Raw genomic sequence first — 21,992 nt, 5'->3', positions numbered from 1 at the left:
CTTATAGTTAATATTGTGAAAATTGTTTTGTCTGATGACAGCACATATGTAGTTTACAGAGTATAATGAGTAACATGACAGTTTTCTTGATTTACCCCCCCATGAACTTTACTGATCTTGGGATCTTGTCAGCAATGTCATATCTAAAAAAACGGTGGCAAAATAGTAAAGTATGCCAAGTTACCATACAAGGGTAAATCCATAGCTATTCCTCTGTTGCACACAAGTAGATATTCAAGTTGATTATTGAGTCAATAGTAAGGTTGGCGTGAAAAGGACATCTACAACAAAATACGGAAATTACAGCCTCTTAAATGACTACCGTATTTTCGCGACTATATGGCGCACTGAATTATAAGGCGCACCTTCAATGAATCGCCGATTTTAGAACTATTTTCATATATAGAGCGCACCAGATTTTAAGGCGCATAGAGTAGAAGATACTGCAGTAAAACGTTTGAGTGGGGTTGTGTTATGCACCCACTAGGTTACACAACGTTATTAAGCGTTCTGAAAACTCTTCACTCCCATGGTAACGTTGTTCAAACGTTAATGTGGATATTAACAATATCTCTGAACCTCCAACTGTCGTTCTTGATTAATGAAAACATTCTTGGCAAATGCTTTCGTGCATCTTGCACCGAGAGGCAGCGCTGGAACAGACGGTGGCGCCTCGCGGCGGACCGTCGGCGCAATCCCGACATCCAACTACGAGCTTTAATGTACTGTAGCGACTCTCGCTAATGAATCTCTGGACAATGTGCTTATCTTCTGGTTTTATTGTGGAGAAACAGGCTACTGTCGGCCGTAGCCTACGCCGAACAAAAACACACCATCGCTCTCCAAAACAACAACAATTCCCGCGTCCCCATAGGTGGCACTAAGATGAGTGACGTCACATTGTGCGCCCTTCACTGACCATCCCAAAACTCTGTAAAGTGCAACGCCGCTCCAGAACATGAAAACACAGTCCGTTACAATACGCTGTTGGAGCTGGAATTACCGCGGCTGCTGGCACCAGACTTTCCCTCCAATGGATCCTCGTTAATCAACCAATTGATCCATATATATGGCGCTCCGGATTATAAGGCGCACGCGTCGTTTTTTTAGAAAAAAAAGGATTTTGAGTGCGCCTTATAGTCGCGAAAATACGGTACATACAGTAGTTTAGTTTAATTAACAAATGAAGCACTGGATAAATCATGACCTGTGCGAAAGAGGGAGGAAAACGATGAATTTCACTCTCCGCACATCCAAAGCCATTCTTTTCTCTCCCGGTGTTACGTGCATACTGGTTTTGAACCTTCTGTTTTACCTTGACAGCGGCAGATGTTGTCTGCCTCGGTCACCTGATTCGTCACACATTGCCAACATATTGCTGAAAATGTTTCAAAATGCATCCCATATCCAATGCAGCGATTACGATTGTATAAGTGAGCACTACATCACTGCCACGTATGAAGAAATACATAAAAGAACATATATTTATTAAAAGATCGCCACAATCTGGATTCGAACCCGGTCGAGCAAAACAACAATACATCATTAGTGGGCGGCGCTACGCCGTCGGCCAACCGAGCTTTGAAGTGTCACGGCTAATTTCAATACTATTAAAAGAAATTGTACATCCAGATCCAGATAGTGGCGATCTTTTAATAAATGTTATTTTATGTATTTCTTTCGAATAAGTGTACAACTACAACAAAAAAATATTACGTAACTTTATTAACAAAAATAGAAGTGTATCAACCATAAGGATAAGAGAATAATAAACTATGTAAGAATAGTTGTAGAAAAAGAACAAAGGTATTAATCTTTAGAGGACTTTTTCCTCTGGCGGAGAGGAGACTGCACGTTCCACTGCCTCAGCCCAGGTGCTCTGAAACACAAGAGTAAAAGCAGATTAAAAATGACATCTTCTATACTGAAAACAATCCAGAATACTAAATGTATCAGTTTCAAAAATAATAAAATATACCATATACGTAACGTGAAGCTCTGAACACCTTTACTTGCCATGTCCAGTAAATACTAACATTTTTCATTGACTTAGGAGAACGTGCTAGTAGAATGGTAACAAAAAAAACAAAACTATGGACCCTATGAAGGAAGTACTGCACTTACTGCTGCTCTTTTGATCGCATGTGCACAACACTAGTCTCGCTGACCAAACCTGCGTGGGACACAGCAGACTGACATCAGCGCATGCTTACAAACCACAACACCCGATAAGTGGGTTGAGTGACAAGTCAGAGGGGCTTACTTGTTCCTTGGTCACTGAAGATCACGCTGACTCCTTCACCAAAGGTCAAATTAATGTTGACTCCTGGAATAGAGGGAAGAAAGACTGAAACAAATACTCCATTTTAAGGTTAATTGACAAAAGTATTTAACAAAACTTTTTTAGATAAATTCTTTAACTTTGAGCAAAGCCAAGCTATTGATTGCTTCTTGCGTCTATCCTTAAAATAAGCTAGGCTAACAACATCTTCCAACGGAAACACCGACATGAGACAGTTTCCATGTTAATATCGGGAGCCCTGGAAAGGATTTTTCTTTAAGATGTTCAAAAACACTGTTCTTCATAGTGACGCTTCTACCTTTTGGTGTGCTGATGGCTCTGGCATCCACAGCTCCTTTATGCATCACTGAGGAGTCAAACAAAACAAATAATCAGGACCCTTGGATTTCTGTCAAAGACTTAAAACTACTTACATTGATAAAGTATGAACGCTATCAGCTTTTTAAAAGGCTTTTGAAAGACTCGAGAAAAAAGGGATTCAAAATTGCTTGGAGCTCCATAAGACACTGCATACTATGGAGCCAAATCCACAGCCTCAAAGTTTTGGTATTCAGATTCGGACTTACTGGTTTAATAGCTGGTTAGCAAAAAGTTGATGAAACGCAAAAAACACTTCTTTGTAACCATTGTGATGTCGCTTTGCAGAAGGCCTCTGCGACTTAAGACGAGTCTCAAAAAACCTACACACACACACACGTGTGAAGCGATAAATGCAGTCCGATCCGCAAATATAAATTGTAATTTATTTGTGTGCATTAAAATAGTTGTAAATCTTTCTGTGTGCAATTGGAAATCAAATACAGTTGTGTATTGTCTCATGCACATCTGTGAGTCATTCTGTGTGTATTTGCAATTATTGAGACGGATCTGACCCCATACTCCTAAGTTTTGAACAGAAAGTAAAACCTGTTTAAACATTTTATTGTTTTCGCAGAAACAAATTTGTTAACGAGACATCACCTTTGAAATGCAAAATTGTTTAACAATGACCTATTTACAGATTTCCTATTTCAGCAGTTTGTGAAACATCACGTGGATTTTTTCTGTTCTCCAATCCGGATGAAAACACGATTGTTTTATAAGGCTGATTGAACTATATTTTGTGCGACCTCTGACCCTCTAACCCCAAACTTAAACATTTTAACCCCTGGCCTTTTACCTGTTCCTTCCAGAGCCATTGACTGCACATGTTGCGCCGGCCTGGAACACGAACACACACACAGTTATTCTTAAACTAAAAACACTAAACACTCAGACCCTGCAGTGAATCCCTCATGTTGTTCTGGTAGAACACCTACCTGTCCGTGTGTGAGAGTCGGGCAGCAAGGGGGCTGCGGCGTGGGGGCTGAGGTGTGGCGAAGCTGAACGGCAGGAGGGGAGCGGACCTCACAGGAGAACCCTGGACCAAACTCTGAGGAGGGGGCAGAACCACCACCATGACACCTTCACTGACCATAGGGGACTAAAATACCCTAGTATTAACATTGCAGTGTTTTGCACTAATTTTTTATTTTTATCGGAGCCATTGCACATCCATTCAGTGATGTGGGTCAATAATGTTGTTTCCATTGACTCCGCCGTCTGGAAGATATTTCAAATGTAAATGTCCACAAGAGTTTGCTACCTTTGCCCCGTCCCGTGACTCCTGGTTTGTCTGTGCGTATATTCAAAGCCAGTGAGCTTAGTGAGTAATGCACAATATCATTATTTTAATGAATGAATGTGTGAACAGGATAATACCGCGTTGACTGTCCCATCGTATGAATATATTTATATGTAAAAGTCTATGTTTATTTCAAAGTTGCCCTGAGTATCTACAAGAGTTTAATTATGCTATGTGTGGTGCTCTCTAACCTGTGCAGGGGGAATCTGGGCGTCTTCCGTCAAACTGCAGTTGTCTACCTGCTTTGACATCTCTCTCTCTTTCTCAGACGTTTTCAGATCAAACTCCAACTCAGCCGCCAGCTGCTCATCTCCAGAGAAAAGCTCCATCACCTCGTTAGGATAGTCCTGCATTGTTACCTGGGGGAGGGGACCACACAGAGGTTGGGTGCAGGCTCACAGAGAGGAGCCTCTGGACCACACAGTACTGCACATCAAGTCCCTCCTCAAATGAATACGCAGGTCTCACATGAAGGTAGGCCATGAGGTCTCTGAGGACCGGAGAGCGCTTCTTCTCCAGCAAGCTCTTCAAACTGATGATGAGAGGAACCGTGTTCTCAATGAAGGCCTTCTTCTGGACCTGTGGACCAAAAGCCGGAAACTGAGAGAAGCTCATCCAAAAGCCACAAACAATGTTTTACAGTGCCGTTTGATGGTTCTCTAAATGTTGAACTGCTGCTGGTTCCTTTTCTACTTGTGAGGGTTTCAATGAATGTGACACAACAAAAGTTTGGAGCATCTTGTTTTTTGAGATGCAACTAACTTGATTGCTCACCTGTGACACCACCTTCTTCTGTGCCACCTGCAGAACAGCCTTCATGATGGTGGCCATGTTCTCATCCTCTGGTTCCTCCCCCCCGGCGCCTTCTATCGGCGTAGACATGGCCTGCAGCTTCATCTCCTTCAGACTCAAGATGTTGAAAGTCTCTGACAAAACTTCAGCGCCATCTTCATCCAACTGCAGCTCCTCGTCCGCAAAGCATGCTGGTGAAGAAAGAGTAGAGGTTACAAGTGAATTCCTCCTTTCTTTTTAAAGCACGCACGCACACGCACCTAGGATGGTCTGGTTGATCTTGACAGTGATGTTGAAGCGCTGGGTGTCTGTGAAGTGCTCCAACAGGAAGCGGTAGATCCGAAACCGTTTCTCACGATGCTGAGGGCCTTTCAAGGAGAAGCGGCCCTTTTCTCTGCATTAAAAATGATTTGCAACGAGCAAATGAATATACACAAAAGACATACATACAGCCACATGTGAAGTGGATGACAGAAGGCAGCATCCTACCTCTCACTTTGAGGTAACCTGTTGTAGGACTTGTGTTTGTTGTAGTCGCTTAAGTGGAAGATGCACTCGATAAAGTGCTGGCTGAACATTTCTGGGTTGTCCTTCAGCAGCACTTGGACCAGGCAGTATTCACACAGACTGGGACAAGAAACCAGACGCACTTGGGTTTAGACAAAGTGTTGGATTTCTTTAAGCCCTCGCAGCAATATTGGGTAACAATACTAAAATAAAAATGTGTGTATGCTTGTTGTACCCAGCGCCAAAGGATTAATTCACATACGCATTGGATTATTGTCATTTCATGGAAAATCCTATAATATATCATGTAGCCCAGTTTTGATTGCTAAAGATCCACAGAACAAGTTGCTTCCAATTTTTTCCAACACAACCAGCAGCTTGGGGCCTTGATGTTCAGGTTATGTACTTTTTGTTTCTTTTAAATGCTCATATCTGTGCAAAAATCCTTTTTTTCTTTTATAGTCAGTTTATCTGTCTGATACAAGGTGAGCAGCGTTTCTAGATACATTTTGAAACAACCTCCCGGGTCTCTGCAGTGGCACACACTGGGATCTACCTGACGACTGAAGGGACCGGGTCAACCAGCGCCAGCATGAAGTGAAAGAAGAGGGAGCCCTTCCATTTCACAAATTCCTCCTGAAAAAAAGAAACTAATTGAAACTTAAGAATACAGGCAACTGGACATGGAAAACATGGCTTGCTAAAAGACCCTTAAAGAACAGCCTACAGAGGTGCAGTTAGTTAATGAAAGAGCAATAGCTAAAATACAGGGATAATCAAAGGGACTAAGAGATTCAAATGGGGCAACAGTTTTTTCTGTTCAATCAAAAAGAATAACCCCGGTCAAATCCTTAAAAGGGTACCAAGTTTGAAAGGGAATGGAGGTTAGCGTTTGTCCTTTAATTGCCTTGTCCATACAATCTAAATATTGTAAAAACAAACAGAGCACTAGCTTACAGCAGGGCTAAAACTCAGAGAGATGATCATTTTAACAAGAGACAACAGCCTATGCTTCATATTGTGTGTTTGGGAATAATCAGGGACTTGGTTGGGCTAAATCCAAAGTGGCCGTCACAAGAAATGACTCATCTTTGTCTCAATCCCCCCACAGTCTGGAGACCTCGCTCACAGGAGGAGAATCGGCGGTGGAAGATCGAACCCCCAAGTCAGCACCCCAACTCATACTCATACTCAGCCAACAGGAACGACGGTGCTGGGAATCGCAAATGCCTGCTGGAGCACTGGGTCTGACCTCAGCCACAGCAGCAAGCTTAAATATGCTGATGGGACGTGTACAATAGAACAAAATGCATCATAACATGCACGTAGTCTTGACCAGCCCTACTTCTTGGTCCTCAGTCCAAGGTGAGCGGACCATCAGCCGATGTTGTTTAAATGTAGGGGTGTCTTAAAGCTTGCATTCTCTCCACTGACCAGCAGAGGGCAACTCCTCTGGTTGTAGAGAAGACCATTATAAACATGAGTTTATGGTCTTAATGGTCTTAAGATGTTCAGTTAGGTAAAGGACAAACATGAGACTTCAAAAGAGCACCCGACAAACCGATGGGTGAGGTGAGGACAGAGTGGACGCTGCAGGGAGTCACTAGCCCCTCAAAAGGTACAACCGCTCTCACATTATGTCAACATTGTAACCTTCATATTCAGTTTATTTATTTAAACTAAAATCCTGGCCAGATCTGATACATTTTAACATGTCATCTGCAACTATCGTGGCGATGGTGGCGCATGGAGTAGCGTGATGCGCTGGGAGCCACAAGATTGGTGGTCCGAATCCCGGCTGCTCCATGTACCTTGTTGAAGTGTCCTTGAGCAAGACACCTAACCCCTAATTGCTCCCCAGGCGGAATGTAAGGGTTACAATTCAATGTAAGTCGCGTTGGATAAAAGCGGCAGCTAAATACCATGTAATGTAATAGGTTTCTTTACCCATTTTCCAACTCTGCTATACCATTACCGACAGCTCTCTCTCTTTACTGCTGGTGATTGAAGACTTGGGGTTTTTAATTAAGTTTTTGGAGTGCGGTATATTTGTCGACGTTTGACAAATGCAGGGGGACTGAAAATGCCTCATATTTGTTTTTTTAGAGTTAGCCCACATTCCATTGTTTTCAATTAGCTTGTCAATAGTTTGCTAGTTCTGATATAAAGGTCAACTAAAGTAAAACATTTTTATTTGACAGAGGAAAAAATCTAAACGTGAGCTTGAAAACTATAGGTATCAATATTTCTTTAAGAAGCTTCAATGAATAATTCATGAAGAAAACATTCATCTGACTGTAGCCTAGTGAAGAAAGCGTAGAACAGTTCCCACCTGCAGCAAGTTGGTCAGCATGATAAGAGTGTGCTCTCTGATGATTGCTTCGCTGTCTTGCAGACAAGCAGAGATGTTGGGGATGTAGTTGTCCACCCTGTTGGTGTATCGAATGCTCAGGTCACACATGATCACAACCAAGTTGTTACGCACGGCAACTTCCGTGCCAACCTCCAGCTCCCTGGCGAACACCGGCAGGTATTTCTTGACGAGTTCTTCGTGCTGTAGACACAGTTTGCCTGAATCCGGACGGACAGCCACGGGAAAGAAACTGTTAGATGTGTGATTAGAGGGCTGAAATGCATGGAAGTTAAGGCTTCAATCTCTAATGATACACAGGATCCATCATAAGAAAACGTAAAATCAGAAAAACTAGATGGCAAAATGCACAATTCGATGGTTCAGAAATGTACAAATCAATAGGTGAGGCTACGGTAAGCAGCTGTGCAACACATCCTGGTAGCAAAGTTCTGCTCTTTGAGAGACAGGGGCATCGAGATGGTTCCCTCATTTGCATGAATTGTTGGTCCAGCATACTTTATGCAAATCAGGTGTGTCCAATGCAAATTGTCACTTTTGAAAAATAAATAAATCTGTTAAACCAACTAGCTGTTGTCACTCTAAAAAGGAATACTTTAATCTCACTTGCAATTAATTCAGACCCACATTATGGAAAACGGGGACTTGTACCTACTAGCAGACCATCAGGTGTTAAGCTACATGACCCTGTGCATCCAGACAAAGTTTCCTGGACACGTACCATCACCCCACAACTTTGATTTAAAAGTAGTTCATGCAGACCTAGAGTATGGTGATAGAATGAGGCAAGGACCGGTTACCTAAAGTGAGGACTCCGTGGGCTCTGACTCTGGTGGGCAAAGAGTTTGCTTTGAACTGGGAGAGTGATGCCGGCAGCTCCTCATGGCCTTCTGTCACCATCATGGAGAGCATGTTACTTCAGAGGTCAGATTACATTTCAATGCCCAGAAATGTAGGGGTGGATTTTTTCTTTACTCTCAAAAGTATAAAAAAAAATAAAAACGAGTATTTGCATGAGAGGTGCTGTGAATGAACTGGTTCCCAGCTTGAAAGAGCTCCTGTGGGTGGCTAAATGTGTGTATTGCAAACTGAAAGAGAACGTCTTCTCCATTAATCTATCCGTAACACTTTGGATTCATGTTAATGTGTATTTAAAGACAAGTAATACAATTCTGATTCTAAAGACATTTAAATTTGGTTGAAAAAAATAATAAATAAAATTTAGCATTAATATATCTGTGTGCATTTTCAGGTACACATGACGTGGATAACCACATTCAGTACCCTATACCTTTCCTGCAATCACTTATTCTAAATGTTGATGCGCGCGCACACACACACACACTCACTTAAACTAATCTTGAAATGAGTGAGTTAGGCAATACATATACAAATAATACAAATATTTTTGTGCTCTTTCTTCAAAGCCACATCTTTCAAAAAGGACTACTTGAATATGTGTTAGGGGACTTTATTTCATAATGCCATTTATTTCCCAGCCTACTTTTTCCATGTTATATTCATGTGAGTGAAATTCAGACCAAAGCCCAGTGTTTCCCTTACCATTATAACGTATATGTGTTTGGTCCAACAGTGTTGAGGAGAAGACCTGTTTTTTTCCTCAAACCACCAAACCGGGTTTGTACCTTAGCGAGCAGGGGAACGTGGTTTCATCTGCCACGGTGATAATGCTCCTTACCTGCCAGTTTGTCAGAATGTATCATCAGGACGGACTCAACAAGCAGCACAGTCCGTTTGCTGACCTTGGCGGGACAGTGGAGTGATGCCACACCCAGAGTGTGGAGGTGTTTCACCTGGAAGACAGCGCATTTTCAGGTTCACATGACGCGGCGAACCACATTCAGTCCCCTACAACTTTCCTGCAATTCTCCTAAATGTTAATTTAACTGATGAGACAGCAGAGCTGTTGTCAGTGATCGGGAACAAGATTCAACCCTAAACATGACTTTTGCATGCCGTATTTTGAACAGATGAAAAACTGTCTGTTCTATGTCGAATAATAGAACGAAAAAACGTGCGCATCAGAAGAAGCCTTTAAATGAGTTCACCGGTGGCTATATTTAAATGTTCAAAGCACCCAGACATTTATGGTTTCATGATGACCACGTGTCTTTTTTTTACCATCCTGATGTGCCTATGAGCTCAGAGTCTGGCTTTGACGCTAAGAGCTCTGTTTCATTGCTCCTATGAATACCATGTCAGAGAACGGGGAGCAGAAGATGCTTTTAGAAGTGTTGTGTATAGTCTCACCATCAGCTCCTCATTCAGGTTCTGGGCTCCTTTTTCTCTCAGGAGGACGCTGGCTAAATAAGCCTCGCACACAGACATCAACTCACCACAGTGCAAGCTCAGAAAAGCCTGAGGAAAACAAAAAAAAAGATCACATCTGACGGGACGAACCTAGGGATGAGGTGTTTATAGAACATCATATCGGGAGATGCTATTTAACGCTGGATGATGAACTGTGACTCTGGCAGGTTTAGAGTCTGTTTGTAATTGACTTGTTTTGTCAACCATGGGCTGTTAAACTTGGTTATTTCTGCATTGATTTTGTATGTAATCTACTCCTGCAAAGATGTTTTTTATTTTAAGATTTGGATGGAATTGTTTTGCAATAGAATCATACATTTTGCACCACAACCTTTCTCATTACTAAACTGTATGTGAGGCAGTTGTAAAGGAAAAATCTCCAACCTGAGTCTGTTTGATGTCTTTGCTTCGGCCAAGTTGATAAAGTGTCTCCATGGCGGCACAGATTACCTCCAGAGACAAAGTAAAAGTCTTCAACCAAGACATCAGATCAGCTAGAGAGACCGAGACAGAAAGAGAGATTATGAAGTTTCCAAATTCCTGTCAAATCTCCCATCATGCCACACATATTGTCACTAACCAACTATCCTTTCCTTGGTGTCTTTGTTTAAATCCTCAGCAATGTCTCCCATCACACCCAAGATGTCACAGCAGGTTGTCACGGTCATGTTCTTTGATCTAAAAGCCATTTAAGTGGTTAAGTTAAATAAATGAAATCACCCAGGCAGCACTAGGTTCTCAGCTATAAATGTTGGCAATAAACTTTGAACACATCCCTCTCACCTGACCATACTGTGCCAGGCGTCCAGGATCTTCCCGTGGGGCACGCTGATGGACGAGGCGGTTACCTTGGAGAGCAGCAGCCAGGCCCCAGCGGCGTGATCTGCCTCCGTGTGCGAGATCAGGTTGGCGATGAGCACCTCTGTGAACTTGTTCTGTTTGGACCAGATGGTGAAGGCCCTGCTGAAATACCAGCTGGAGACCCGGCACAAGAAGCAACGTGAGTGACAGCAGTGGTAATCTGATGGCACCATTTGAATGTCAGTAAAGAAAGCTTTGTAATGATTCCTAATTAGAGCCAGCATTTTGAGAAGGAATCAAGCTATTATTATGACACTTTGAGGAGGGTGCCGGACACAAAACAGAGGATTTTCCTCTTCTTATCAATATTCATTTAGTTCTGCACAACTATTGTCAAGTTTGCAAAGAAACTGTAAACGAACAAAAGCATCAATTCCCTCCAGAGACTTCACAGAGGCGGAAAAACTAAGAGACATATTTTGAACAAATACGACTGACCCGTAATCTGGTACATGTTCATGTTAAAGTGAGTTAGCTGGGAAAGAGAGAGAGACCTGCCGCATTTTAAATAAATCTGAAAAATATAATTGTTCGGAGGATAGAGTAAGTAAATGTAGACTGAATGCAGCTGGTTCAACCTGAGGTTCCGGCACTCGCTGGAGAGCAGGCCCAACAAGTCCCAGGTCAGCCTTTGGCCAGCATCCAGGTGGCGGCTGGCAGAGTACGGTTTGAGCTGGCTCAGCAGGACCTGGTCCAGAGCCTCCAGGGCCTTGTCCCGCACAGAGTTCTCAGGGTCCACCAAAGCCGGCACTACACCCTGCAGCCACACCTTCTGCACCACGCTACTCTCTGGTTTAGCCTGGCGGTCAGAGGAAACACAAATTGTACAACACATTTCCCTTTCTCTCAGTTCATGTTGTTTGGGACTCACGGCGAGCAGCTCTGCGACGCACTGCATGGCTTTCTTCTTCACAGACACGGCCGGGTCCCTGCAGCGCTCGGACACCGTAGCCAGGTTCTCCCAGCTCAGCGGAATCACGCTGTGTTTCAGGAGCCCCACGAGAGCCTGCGTGGGGACGCAAGAGCACAAAGGTTAAAAGGGTCCTTTATTTGAATTAGTAACATGAAGCTCAGTTTTCCTGATACCTGCAGTGCAGACTTTCTGACGTGAGTCTTTGAGTCTTGTACCCGGCGCAGGAGGTGAGCCAGGTTCTCTTTTGCTGCATTGATCAAACATATCAACACACTTTCAATGTATACACACATACACTAAGGTGAAACGAGTTCTTGCCCATATATTTAGAAGATGCCAATGCATTGATACAATAAAGATCATTTGAATGGTCGATCCTCACCTTCACACTGGAAGCTGTCTGCGCTGGTGATCTCCACAGTCTTGAACGGGAGAGTTTGGTAGCTTTTCTGAGTCCGATGGCAACTAAGGCTTTCTGAAACACACAGTCACATTTCTAAAAAAAAAAAAAAGAAATCAACACTTCCAACAACAAACAACTATTAATACCTGGGTATCAAACCTCTATACAAGAGGTCACTAACTGGCGATCCGGATCCGGACCAAAAAGAGACTAATGATTAACGACTAACGATTAATGTTCTATTGTAGTGTAAAGCCTAGTTTATGCTTCTGCATTTTCAGAGAAATGCAAGGACACACAGACGCAAGAGCCTCTTGCTGCCTTTTCACCGCCTCTTGCATGCGTTGACCAATTTTTCTAGACTCAGCGTCAAAAGCTACGCAAGCTCACGCAGTCCGCAAGGCTGTGATTGGTCTACTAATTACATCCTTACCGGAGTCTCTACATAATTCCGCCATTATTAAAAAGAAGAATTTTTTACGAGAGACGAAAACAGTTTGAAGAGTTTTTGTTGGAAGAAATCTGTGAATATGACCACTTGTACAACCCGTCATTGGCGGACTATAAGGACGCCCGATGGCGTCCAATTCATCTCTGCAAACGTCGGTTTGCCGGTCGAGTGGTGCACAAAGTTGTGGAGGAAAATACGACAACTAGAAATGCATTATGTAGGTATGGCCAATTCCTGCATTCTGCAAAAAAATACAGAAATAATATTTTTGTAGTAATTTAAGGTTTAGTACTAGTTATAGTTGTAATTGTGGTAGTAGCAGTAAGTACTAGTTGTACTAGTATTTGAAAGAGCAGTTCGTATTTGAACAAAACAACTTCATTCTGTGCTTTATGGTTGAGGTACAGATAATCATTGAGGCTTTTATTTTGAAATAATGGAAATGGGTGAGGGGGGGGTTGGGAGAAAGAATGTTTGTCATTCAAAATAAATAGACTTGGTACTTGTACAGCGCTCTTCTAGTCTTCTGACCACTCAAAGCACCTTAACACTACATAACATCATTCACCCATTCATACACCAATGACAGGACCTACCATACACAGTGGCACCTGCCCATCAGTAACTAACATTCACACACTGTAGTCACAGCTAGAGGAGCAATGCTGGGGTTAAGTGTCTTGCCCAAGGACACACTGACATGCAGGTTAGCCTGGGATCAAACCAACAACCCTCTGATTGGAGGACGGCCGCGAAAAGTGAATAGTGTTCCCGTGAAGTCAAAAGTGCCATTTTATTTTTACTGAACTCTGACACGACTCTCACTCTGTCTCCACTCTAAGAAACGCAATACACAAACTTGGTCCATGGTCATGAAAATACTCATTTAACGTTACATGGACTTCACATGCCGCTTAATACCCAACTGAGATCGGCTTGTGTCGCTCTAAAAAGGATCCTTCCACCGACCACTTTCCGCACTCGGCGCTACTGCAGTTATTCCTGCATGTCCTGTCGGGTTTATGAGTCTACACGCTCCATTAAAGCCGCTGCCCCCCCACTACGCTACAGCGGCTCATGTGCCTCTTCAAGCGCGTTCCTGCCAATCACTTCTAACAGCTTGTCGAAGGATCTAAGCATCATTAAATGAATTCAAAACTAGAAGAAGAGGCGTATTGTGAGCGGCTGTACGCTCTCGTTTAACTTCCATTTAGTTAATTGTCATCACCCGATAACAGATCTACATCAATGCATTCCAACCAACAACTTCCCCACACAAAGACGTCACTCTCTAGGTCGTCTTCAACAAAAAAACGTTTTTCCACCTAGTGTTTTGAATTGCGTTGCAACACACGCTAGTATTTTAGAACCATGAATTGAAACGATTCCATCAACATAAGACGCAAACGTAGACCCAGGTTTTTTTCCCTGCTTTTTTTCCTTTGTATCCTGCTGCAAATTTTGTAAATGATAAATCAATGTTCTGCATAGATTAAGCCACTCTTTATTATTATGATTATAAACGAGTGGCTTAATCTCTATAAAGCTGACAACACACAAACATTTCTTTTACTGTGAAAAAATGTCCGTGTGGCAGCTGAACCAAAGTCACACAAAGTAGTCACATTATGCTCTAACTGGACCTCTTTACATATTAGTTTAATACCCCTGCTCTATACATTTAAAACAGTTACTATGTGTTAGATCCTGACCCAAGTTTAGTTTGAATCATTCAAAAGAAACCAGCCGGTGTCCCGGGGGTCTGGTCCCCGCTGTCTGTCAAGATTCATCTTTTCATGACCCAGCGAAGAGTCTCCAAAAAAAGCTCTTCCCTATTCTGAGAGACATGTTTGTCACAATCAGCCTCTGTGGTGCACAATAATCCAATGATCGTACCTTCTGTGATTTCGCCTTCCAACACTGTCTGGGTTCCAGCTAAACACAGAGAGGAGACGAGTTACTTCAGTGGAAATGGATCAGCACAGAACAGTTTAAGATACAAACACAGCAACACACATATATATATGAATATCACCTCACATCTCTTAGCGCTACAAAGTGCTTTGCCAACGTAGTTTCAGATCAGACCAAATTCATTACATCTACACAGACTTTGTGGGGAAACAAGTCTGTTGTTTTGTTTGGAAAAACTTAAATAATGTTCCACCGTAGTCAGAATTACTTGGATGACAGAAAGTCTGTGCTCTCTCACAGAGGCATCTTTTGTTCTGGGTCATCTTATATTTAAGATATTTGTGCGTCGCTGTTTATAATCTCGTGCTGCTAAAGATGATTGTCTACATCCAATGTCGATTACCAGTACTTAGTGTTTACCCTGAGCCCACCAGTTTGTCCAGGGTTATCTTACAACTATATATTCCCACTCCACGTGTGTCAATTCTTTATCCTGCTTTCAAGTAGAATTTGATAAATGTCCTTTTTTAAAATGATTTTACACTGGTGTCACGCAAGAATTCTTCTAACACCCAACCTGTGTGTTTCTACTAGTCCAAAGTGTGTGTGCGTGCGTGTGTTCTCACTGGCAGAGAAGAGGTTGTGGACCGCCCGGGTGACGTTGAATGAAGGCAGCTCCAGACACTGCGCCAGACTGGCCAGGGCGTGACTTTGGACCGAGGGCGATTCATCGACCCGCCGGGCAAACAGAAGGTTCTGGATCAGGAACTTGTGCGACAGGAAGCAGGAAAGATCTGCATCCTGACACTCCTGCGGCCCCCTCTCGGGCTGCTCCAGCAGAACCATTACCACGTCCACAGAAAACAGCCGGCACACCATCTGCAGAATCCAGCAGAGCTCAGTGCACACAACAATTTGACAGGATGAAACAAAGCCTGACTACTGTTCAGACTATAGCTTTCAGTCTATGGGGGATATTTTCTGCCGGCTGAAGGCTTGAATATATATCTGTCCTTAAATGTTGCCTTTATTAAACCATTTTCAAAATTATTAGGACTACATGTCCTACAGTGGACTGGCTCTATAGACAATGCATTGGCAAAATATTTTCATGGATGACAGAGACACCCCCCTGGGGGATGTTATGAATATACAGTACATTTTCTGTTTCACAACCAACAAACCTGCTTAAGACAGAACGTCATTGTTGGGTTCATGCTTTGAAGCATCCAAAGTATTGTTCGGAATCTTTTTCAGACTTTTTATTGTTGGAATGTTACCTTCATCATGTTCATGTTACCTTTGAGCTATTGGAGAATTTAAACAGCCACTTGATGAAGCAGGCATAGTCTTTACTGCTCATCTGGGACGTCAACATACCCACAGCCTGGGCTCCGTGGCTACGAAAGTCGCTCTTCTCCACCATCTAAACAGAGATTGGGATTGGGCTAGATGCTCTGAACTCTCACAGACGGGAAGTGCATCATACCAACAGGTGGCTGCAGGATTTACCTGGAAGCAGATATGCTGCAGGAGGATTTGCAGGACAGGCAGCGCTATCTCCTTCAACTTATCCACAAGATGACTGTAATAAAACACATGAAGTATGTACGAAGTCATACATTTAAATGGCTAAAGAGTAATCTGTAGTCTGTTCTGATGAGCCAACAGAAGTAATTTGGAATTTGAAAGAAGTAAATCTACAATTGATGAAAACAAAGCTGTTTACCAAACAAAATGGATGGTCTGGTCCCGGGTGGAAAGGACAGACTGGCTGGGTATGAGGAGCGATGGTTTCCCTCGGCCTTCTTTATTCATCATCAGGATGATGTAGAGAAGCCGGTGGAAGACCCTCCGCAGCGACTGGACAACAGAAACATCACACACACATACAGCGAGTGAAATAAGTCACCATTTGTCTCAGTAAATATATTTCCAAAGGAACTATTGACCTATTGGCATTTTCACCAGAAGTTGGTAACAACCCAAGTGATACATACATACAAAGAAACCAAAACAAAGAAGTTCAGAAATAAAGTTATGTGTAATAATGTGAAATGACGCAGGGAAAAGGTATTGAACACATGAAGAAAAGGAGGTGCAAAAAGTTATGGAAAGCAAAGACAACAGCTGAAATATACACATTTTTGTATATGTGTGTATATGGATATATATGTATATCCATGTATATACATTTAGTGAGATATGTTCAAATAGTGGACCATGATGACTCCAGCTTACTTCTTTCTGGTCTCCGTGTTTAGACGAGCAGAGCAGCTGCAAGCCGCAGAATGCCATCTCAGGCACACTCCTCAGCTGGGTGACATCCCTGTGCAGAAGCAACACGAACATCAGTTCTCCAAAATCCTGCACAGATTCTTTTACCACGGAGAGAGGTGAAGGCGAAAACTCACTGTGGAGTCGCAAAGGTCATCTCCCCAGGGACCGGCTCAAAGTGCAGCAACTTGCAAAAGATCTGCGGATGAAACAGAAACACGTTGGAAGGGCAGCAGGTGGTGCGGAGCGAGGGCGGAGCAATGACACCACCAGCTACCTGCGTGCAGTTGTCGGCACTCTGTGGTCTGTCTCTGAGCGGAAACGCCTGGAGGAGTCTAAGGAGGCTTCGAACCAGGAGAACCACAGCATCCCTGATCTTTACCAAGTCCTGGGCGGAGAAATGAAGCTCCTCCTCCTCCTCCTCCTCCTCTTCTTCGTCATCTGCCTCGTTCACTTCCCACTGAGGACAACGGAGACAGGCAATATCATTTCCCAAAATCCTTTACACTTCATTAGGTCCATAAAAAAATGTGTTTGTTTGGTTTCATGTTCTGTTTTGTTTCCCTATATTTGGTGTTTTTTGTTTCATCATATTTTTTTTAAATTCACATTTTATCATAAGAAAGAGCGGTTTATCACATAGTAAAAAATGTGAATATATTTAAAAATGTATTGATTGATGAACTTATACCACAACATTGTATTTTAAAGTTATGAAGCATGTACCCTAAATTCAAAGAACATTTGTGTGGCCCTCCCCCATGGTTCCCCTCTCCCGGCGTCAAACACTAGCATTGGCAGAGAAAATCCCCCCTTAGTAGACATTCACTCTAACTCTCACATCATGGCAATCCCAGAAGGTTGAATTAACTTAATCAACCTGCTGGGTAGCACCACATGAGAGGCCAGTGTTTGTGCCCGCTGTGTTACCTCGTATCTGTTGGCAGTTTGGGGGGGGTTCAGAAGGAGGACTTTACCTGTGGAGCGTCTTTCCCCTGCGGTTTGGAGCGCTTGCCGTCAGCCTGAGAACTCTTTGGGCCGTCCTTCTTGCGCTTCTTTCTGGAGTCCTGAGGCCAGCAGTGAGAGGTCAGATCGGAACACGTGTCCAGCAGAACTTCATGGAAAACCTTGGCGGCGATGCTCCCTGGAAGCAACAATTTATTTTTCTTTAATTGTGTAATCATGAGTGTATAACAAAGTTTTACTGCTGATGTTCCTTTTATAGTACGCTACATATAGTACAGATGTTTTGTTATACTATTATAGATGAATATGCCAGTGTTGTATTTGTGGTATTAGGGCTGGATGGTATGGCCGAAAATCCATACCACGGTATTAAGAAACATTCTGACGGTTTCACGGTATGGCTTTTTCAAGTAAATGCATTAATTCATTGACCCCGAAAACGACCACGGCTACCCGAACAGCTGCTCAACTTGCTCGAAACTCCCTCCAAACAGACACCGCTCCTCTCTTGGGCACATGTTGTGTTGGTGCATCTCTGGTCGCTCGTTATTCCTCCTGTATCGCTCTTTTCCGTAGCAACAGAGTTAGTTAAGTTACATCTGGTTGTGAGCTGTACCCAGCATGCAGTTCGGCAGGGACATTTTTTATAAATTTGCAGTTATTAGTATTACAAAATGTTGATGTGTCTCAAGCTGTTGTGTTGTGGTGTTTTACCCTGTAAAGAGAGTTTGTTGTGGGTTATTCATTGTTGTTATAAAGTTATAACCATGACTCACTCTCAACACACGTAAGACAACTAGCTCCAACCGCCGGGCGCTCTGTGATGGCGTGTAAAAATAAAATCTGCCGCCTGTCGAAGAGCAACTTTAGTTGTTATGGCGTACACCAGTATGAACGACCATTAGGAGATCTTATAACTGTGTCCCGTTTGAGCCGGTGTACCGTGCAGCCCTATGTGGTATCTGGGGTTGCAAAGGGCGGAAAGTTTCCACGGGAATTTTGGCTCGGGGATTTGGGGAAGCCTTTCGCGGCTTTTTGGGGTGCATCAAAAAGCGAGAGTAGGGCAACTTATCACACTGCAGTAGGGCTATTGAGACCACACTACTGCAGGGCTGACGAACGGTTTGGCCGGACGGGGGAGAGGGGAAGTAGTCGGTCCGCTGGCTGCCGTCGGTAATCTAAACATTGGCCAAATGCTTCAAACTTTCTGAACACATACAGAATCCCTTTGTGTTGATTTCTAAAGCCTCATTAAGACGTACTTCACTTTATTTAAGACGATGCGCTACTTGTAGGTCTCTCTAGTTTGAAAAAAAAAAAATACACTTGGCAAACCCATGGTTGTAAGACACTCATTTACAGGTAATTTGCATGAAGGACTAAACTAAACGCTACTAAAAAAGTATGACGCGAGGAAAAAGCAATGGCAGAAAGTTGATCTGTTTCAGGGTGATAAACCACGCCCCCTCTCAGCTGCGTCGGGCGCGAATACGCGATACACGCAAACTGACCACAAGAGTCCTGCTGCGCGTTCAGAGCGTCTGAGCAAAACTGGTCACTGTTTGGGAGTCAGATGTTGAAGAAGTGGACAGTGAGGAGGACGTTGAAAACATTTAGAGAAATTAAAGGATTAAAAAAAATGTATGAATGAAAAAATTCTTCACAAAATATCAAAAAAGTAAAAAATATCATTTTTTAAAGTTGGATTAGAAATGTTTGCATGCATGTCTGCTTATGACGAGGTAAATACAGTTAAATTACCCCAGAATTTCCAGTTTATTCCAGTTAATTCACATGGAAAGTTTCCAACTTTGAATTTTGCAACCGTAATGGTATCAAATCATTTTTGTGTTAAATATAGAATAGAAAGTGGTATGATCCCAGCAATAAATGCCACACATCTGAAGCACCACGATCCTGGTCTACCAGCGACAGAGTACAGGCGTAGCAACATCGTATCAGCATTTAAGGAAGGGGTTTTGAGTCCAAACGGGCTGAAGCCATTACAGCAACAATTGATTATTCAGTATTGAGTAGAGAAACAGGGTATCAAGTCGTCACAATTCATGTTGCACTTACAGAATCAGAACAGAACAGAATCGACTATTCTAATGTTTTATTTTGAAAATTGAACCTTAAGTTGTATATAAAACTATAGCCAATAGTACTTTTGTACTGTGTTTTTGGACTTCTTTACTTAATGGAAAGCAAAGTTATATTTGACTTCTTCTCCTTTTCTTTGCTGATCCAAGCCGTGATGTGAGGTTTATGATCGGTTGCACCCCTAATGAATAGCATTATCTCATGTTTTCTCAAGTTTTTGGCGAATGTATAATCAATGGATCAGGATCTGCCACAGGTTTCTTTCAAAAAATGTAATCTTACAAAATTACATTGAGATAAATTAATAGTATAGTAATAATTGACCAAAAGATATTTTAAATCATTAGAAATCAGAGCACAAACTGAAAACATGAAAAAATATATCTAAATAGCTAAAGAGTCTACTTGTAATTATTCTAGAACACATATTCATTTTCAGCAGTTGTTTTTCTTTCTTTTCCATAACCTTGGTCAACAGTTTGCTCATAAAAATGTCTCATTAGAACCAGATGTTGCTTTGTCTCTCCTTAGCTACTGTAGAAATATGGTGGTGCAGCACAATTGAGAAGTAGCTCCATAATGCACACTGCAGGTTATAAACATAACAACACATGTCATTCTACTTGATTTGTGCAATTAGATGCCCCCAAACTACCATCACCTGTACTGAACTTCAACAAGCTGGACAGTATCGTCTTACTGTTATTCGACAGAAGAAAACCACACTGCTGTGTTTTAACATCTCCATGGCGCTGTAGCAACACTCAATGCAGACTTTCTTGCGTGTGTGTTATTTCTCAGATATTCTCACCTTGGACTCCCAGGAGCAGCAGGTAGAGGGAGGCTGCATGCAGGCTGCTCACCCTCTGCTGGACGTTGGCACTTTTAGCTTTTCCAGCCAGAACAAAGAAGGACAGCACAGCCACTAGGGACTTGATGGACACGTGGTTCTCTCCCAGAATCGACCAGATACTCTGCAGTGCAAAGACAGTTTATTGCTGCTACCAGAAAAGAAAAAGTACACAGCCTTTTGGGGGCACCTAAGGCCAGCTGCATTTCTGACACATACATTTGGATTTGTTTTCCATGGAGGAGAGGACATGAGATTGAGTTTTTACCTGTAAAGCTCCGTCTTGTTGGTCCACAGCATGGTCCAGCAGACACTGGTACAAAGTTCTGAAGTCCTTGTCTCCACTGACTGAGAGTTGTTCCGCTATGGTGTCATCCAGTGGTTTCCTCTCTGTGAACTCCAAGTCCCACACTGCGTTCACCCAGGCTGCAAAACACAACCATCATATCAAGTCGCCAAGTGAGCAGTACCGGTTTTCTTAACCTGAAAGAGCTCCATCCTTCTGAGGGAGAAGGTTTTACGCATCAAAGATCTGTTGAAGCAGCTGCTAAAACCAGCCAAGAGTTCAGCCGTAATTATACGCACGCATTCTTTACCCCGCCACTTACTAGTTAATGCTAAACTAATCTTGGTCTGGAGAAGCCCAAACCGCTGGGTAAAAAGTTAAATGGAGTTAGGTTATGTGTGTGGAGTTAGTTCTTCCAGTGACGTGACGCGGGTCAGGGTACATATCCCGGGAAAGCGCTCCGCGATGTGTCAACATTGCACACATTCAATTTCGCGTGGTCTCTATATGCAATACGATAGAAAAGATTGTTTACAACGTACAGAAATACACATTATTTACCTTCGGGGATTTCATTTAACCTCAGAAACTGCAGCGCGGATATCAGAGACATCTTGTTTACGTTTTTGAATCAGCCCGCCCAAAAGTTAACACTCTTTTACTCATGCGCAGTAAAGATGTCGTCACTGATATGTACTCCTTTAAGCCTCATTACCGCCACCGTCTGGTCCGGAGTACGTTCTGTTCGCTTTGTTTGTTCAAGTAGGGACTGCAGCCTAAAAACAAATATATATAGTATGAAAAGATACGACATAATCAGTAGCTAGTTTGAACAACCGAGCACCGATGTTATAAACATCCAAGCAGGGAAATTAAAAAAAACATTCAGAACATTGATTGAAACAAGTTCAGTTCTCTCATCAAAAACACCAATACGGTTTGTGTCTTATAGATTATGGATTATGGATAACAAATGTCCCTAAAATAAACCCTGCAGTATTG

General features: G+C 42.7%; 1 protein-coding gene across 1 annotated transcript; it reads right to left on the bottom strand.

Moving 5' to 3' along the window:
- Positions 1 to 1,716: 1,716 nt before the first annotated feature.
- ncapd3 (non-SMC condensin II complex, subunit D3) lies at positions 1,717 to 21,952 on the bottom strand. The gene is made up of 35 exons (XM_037466565.2): positions 21,552 to 21,952; positions 20,973 to 21,130; positions 20,666 to 20,828; positions 17,763 to 17,929; positions 17,063 to 17,245; positions 16,923 to 16,984; positions 16,750 to 16,837; positions 16,238 to 16,371; positions 16,021 to 16,093; positions 15,809 to 15,934; positions 15,135 to 15,387; positions 14,491 to 14,529; positions 12,123 to 12,215; positions 11,914 to 11,987; positions 11,699 to 11,833; positions 11,406 to 11,626; positions 10,750 to 10,941; positions 10,547 to 10,644; positions 10,351 to 10,460; positions 9,907 to 10,014; positions 9,335 to 9,449; positions 8,436 to 8,525; positions 7,597 to 7,835; positions 5,821 to 5,900; positions 5,247 to 5,384; positions 5,018 to 5,151; positions 4,740 to 4,948; positions 4,434 to 4,544; positions 4,157 to 4,324; positions 3,601 to 3,713; positions 3,462 to 3,502; positions 2,601 to 2,648; positions 2,264 to 2,326; positions 2,125 to 2,173; positions 1,717 to 1,879 (listed from the first exon to the last, which is right to left on the bottom strand). Exons 1-35 carry the CDS (start codon positions 21,601 to 21,603, stop codon positions 1,810 to 1,812), a joined length of 4,197 nt encoding a protein of 1,398 aa, XP_037322462.2. The 5' UTR covers positions 21,604 to 21,952; the 3' UTR covers positions 1,717 to 1,809.
- Positions 21,953 to 21,992: the final 40 nt, after the last annotated feature.

The sequence above is a fragment of the Pungitius pungitius genome, chromosome 13 (assembly GCF_949316345.1).
Source record: "Pungitius pungitius chromosome 13, fPunPun2.1, whole genome shotgun sequence".
Taxonomy (NCBI): domain Eukaryota; kingdom Metazoa; phylum Chordata; class Actinopteri; order Perciformes; family Gasterosteidae; genus Pungitius; species Pungitius pungitius.
The sequence above is the reverse complement of the archived record's forward strand: the minus strand, read 5'-3'. Positions and strand labels throughout refer to the sequence as shown.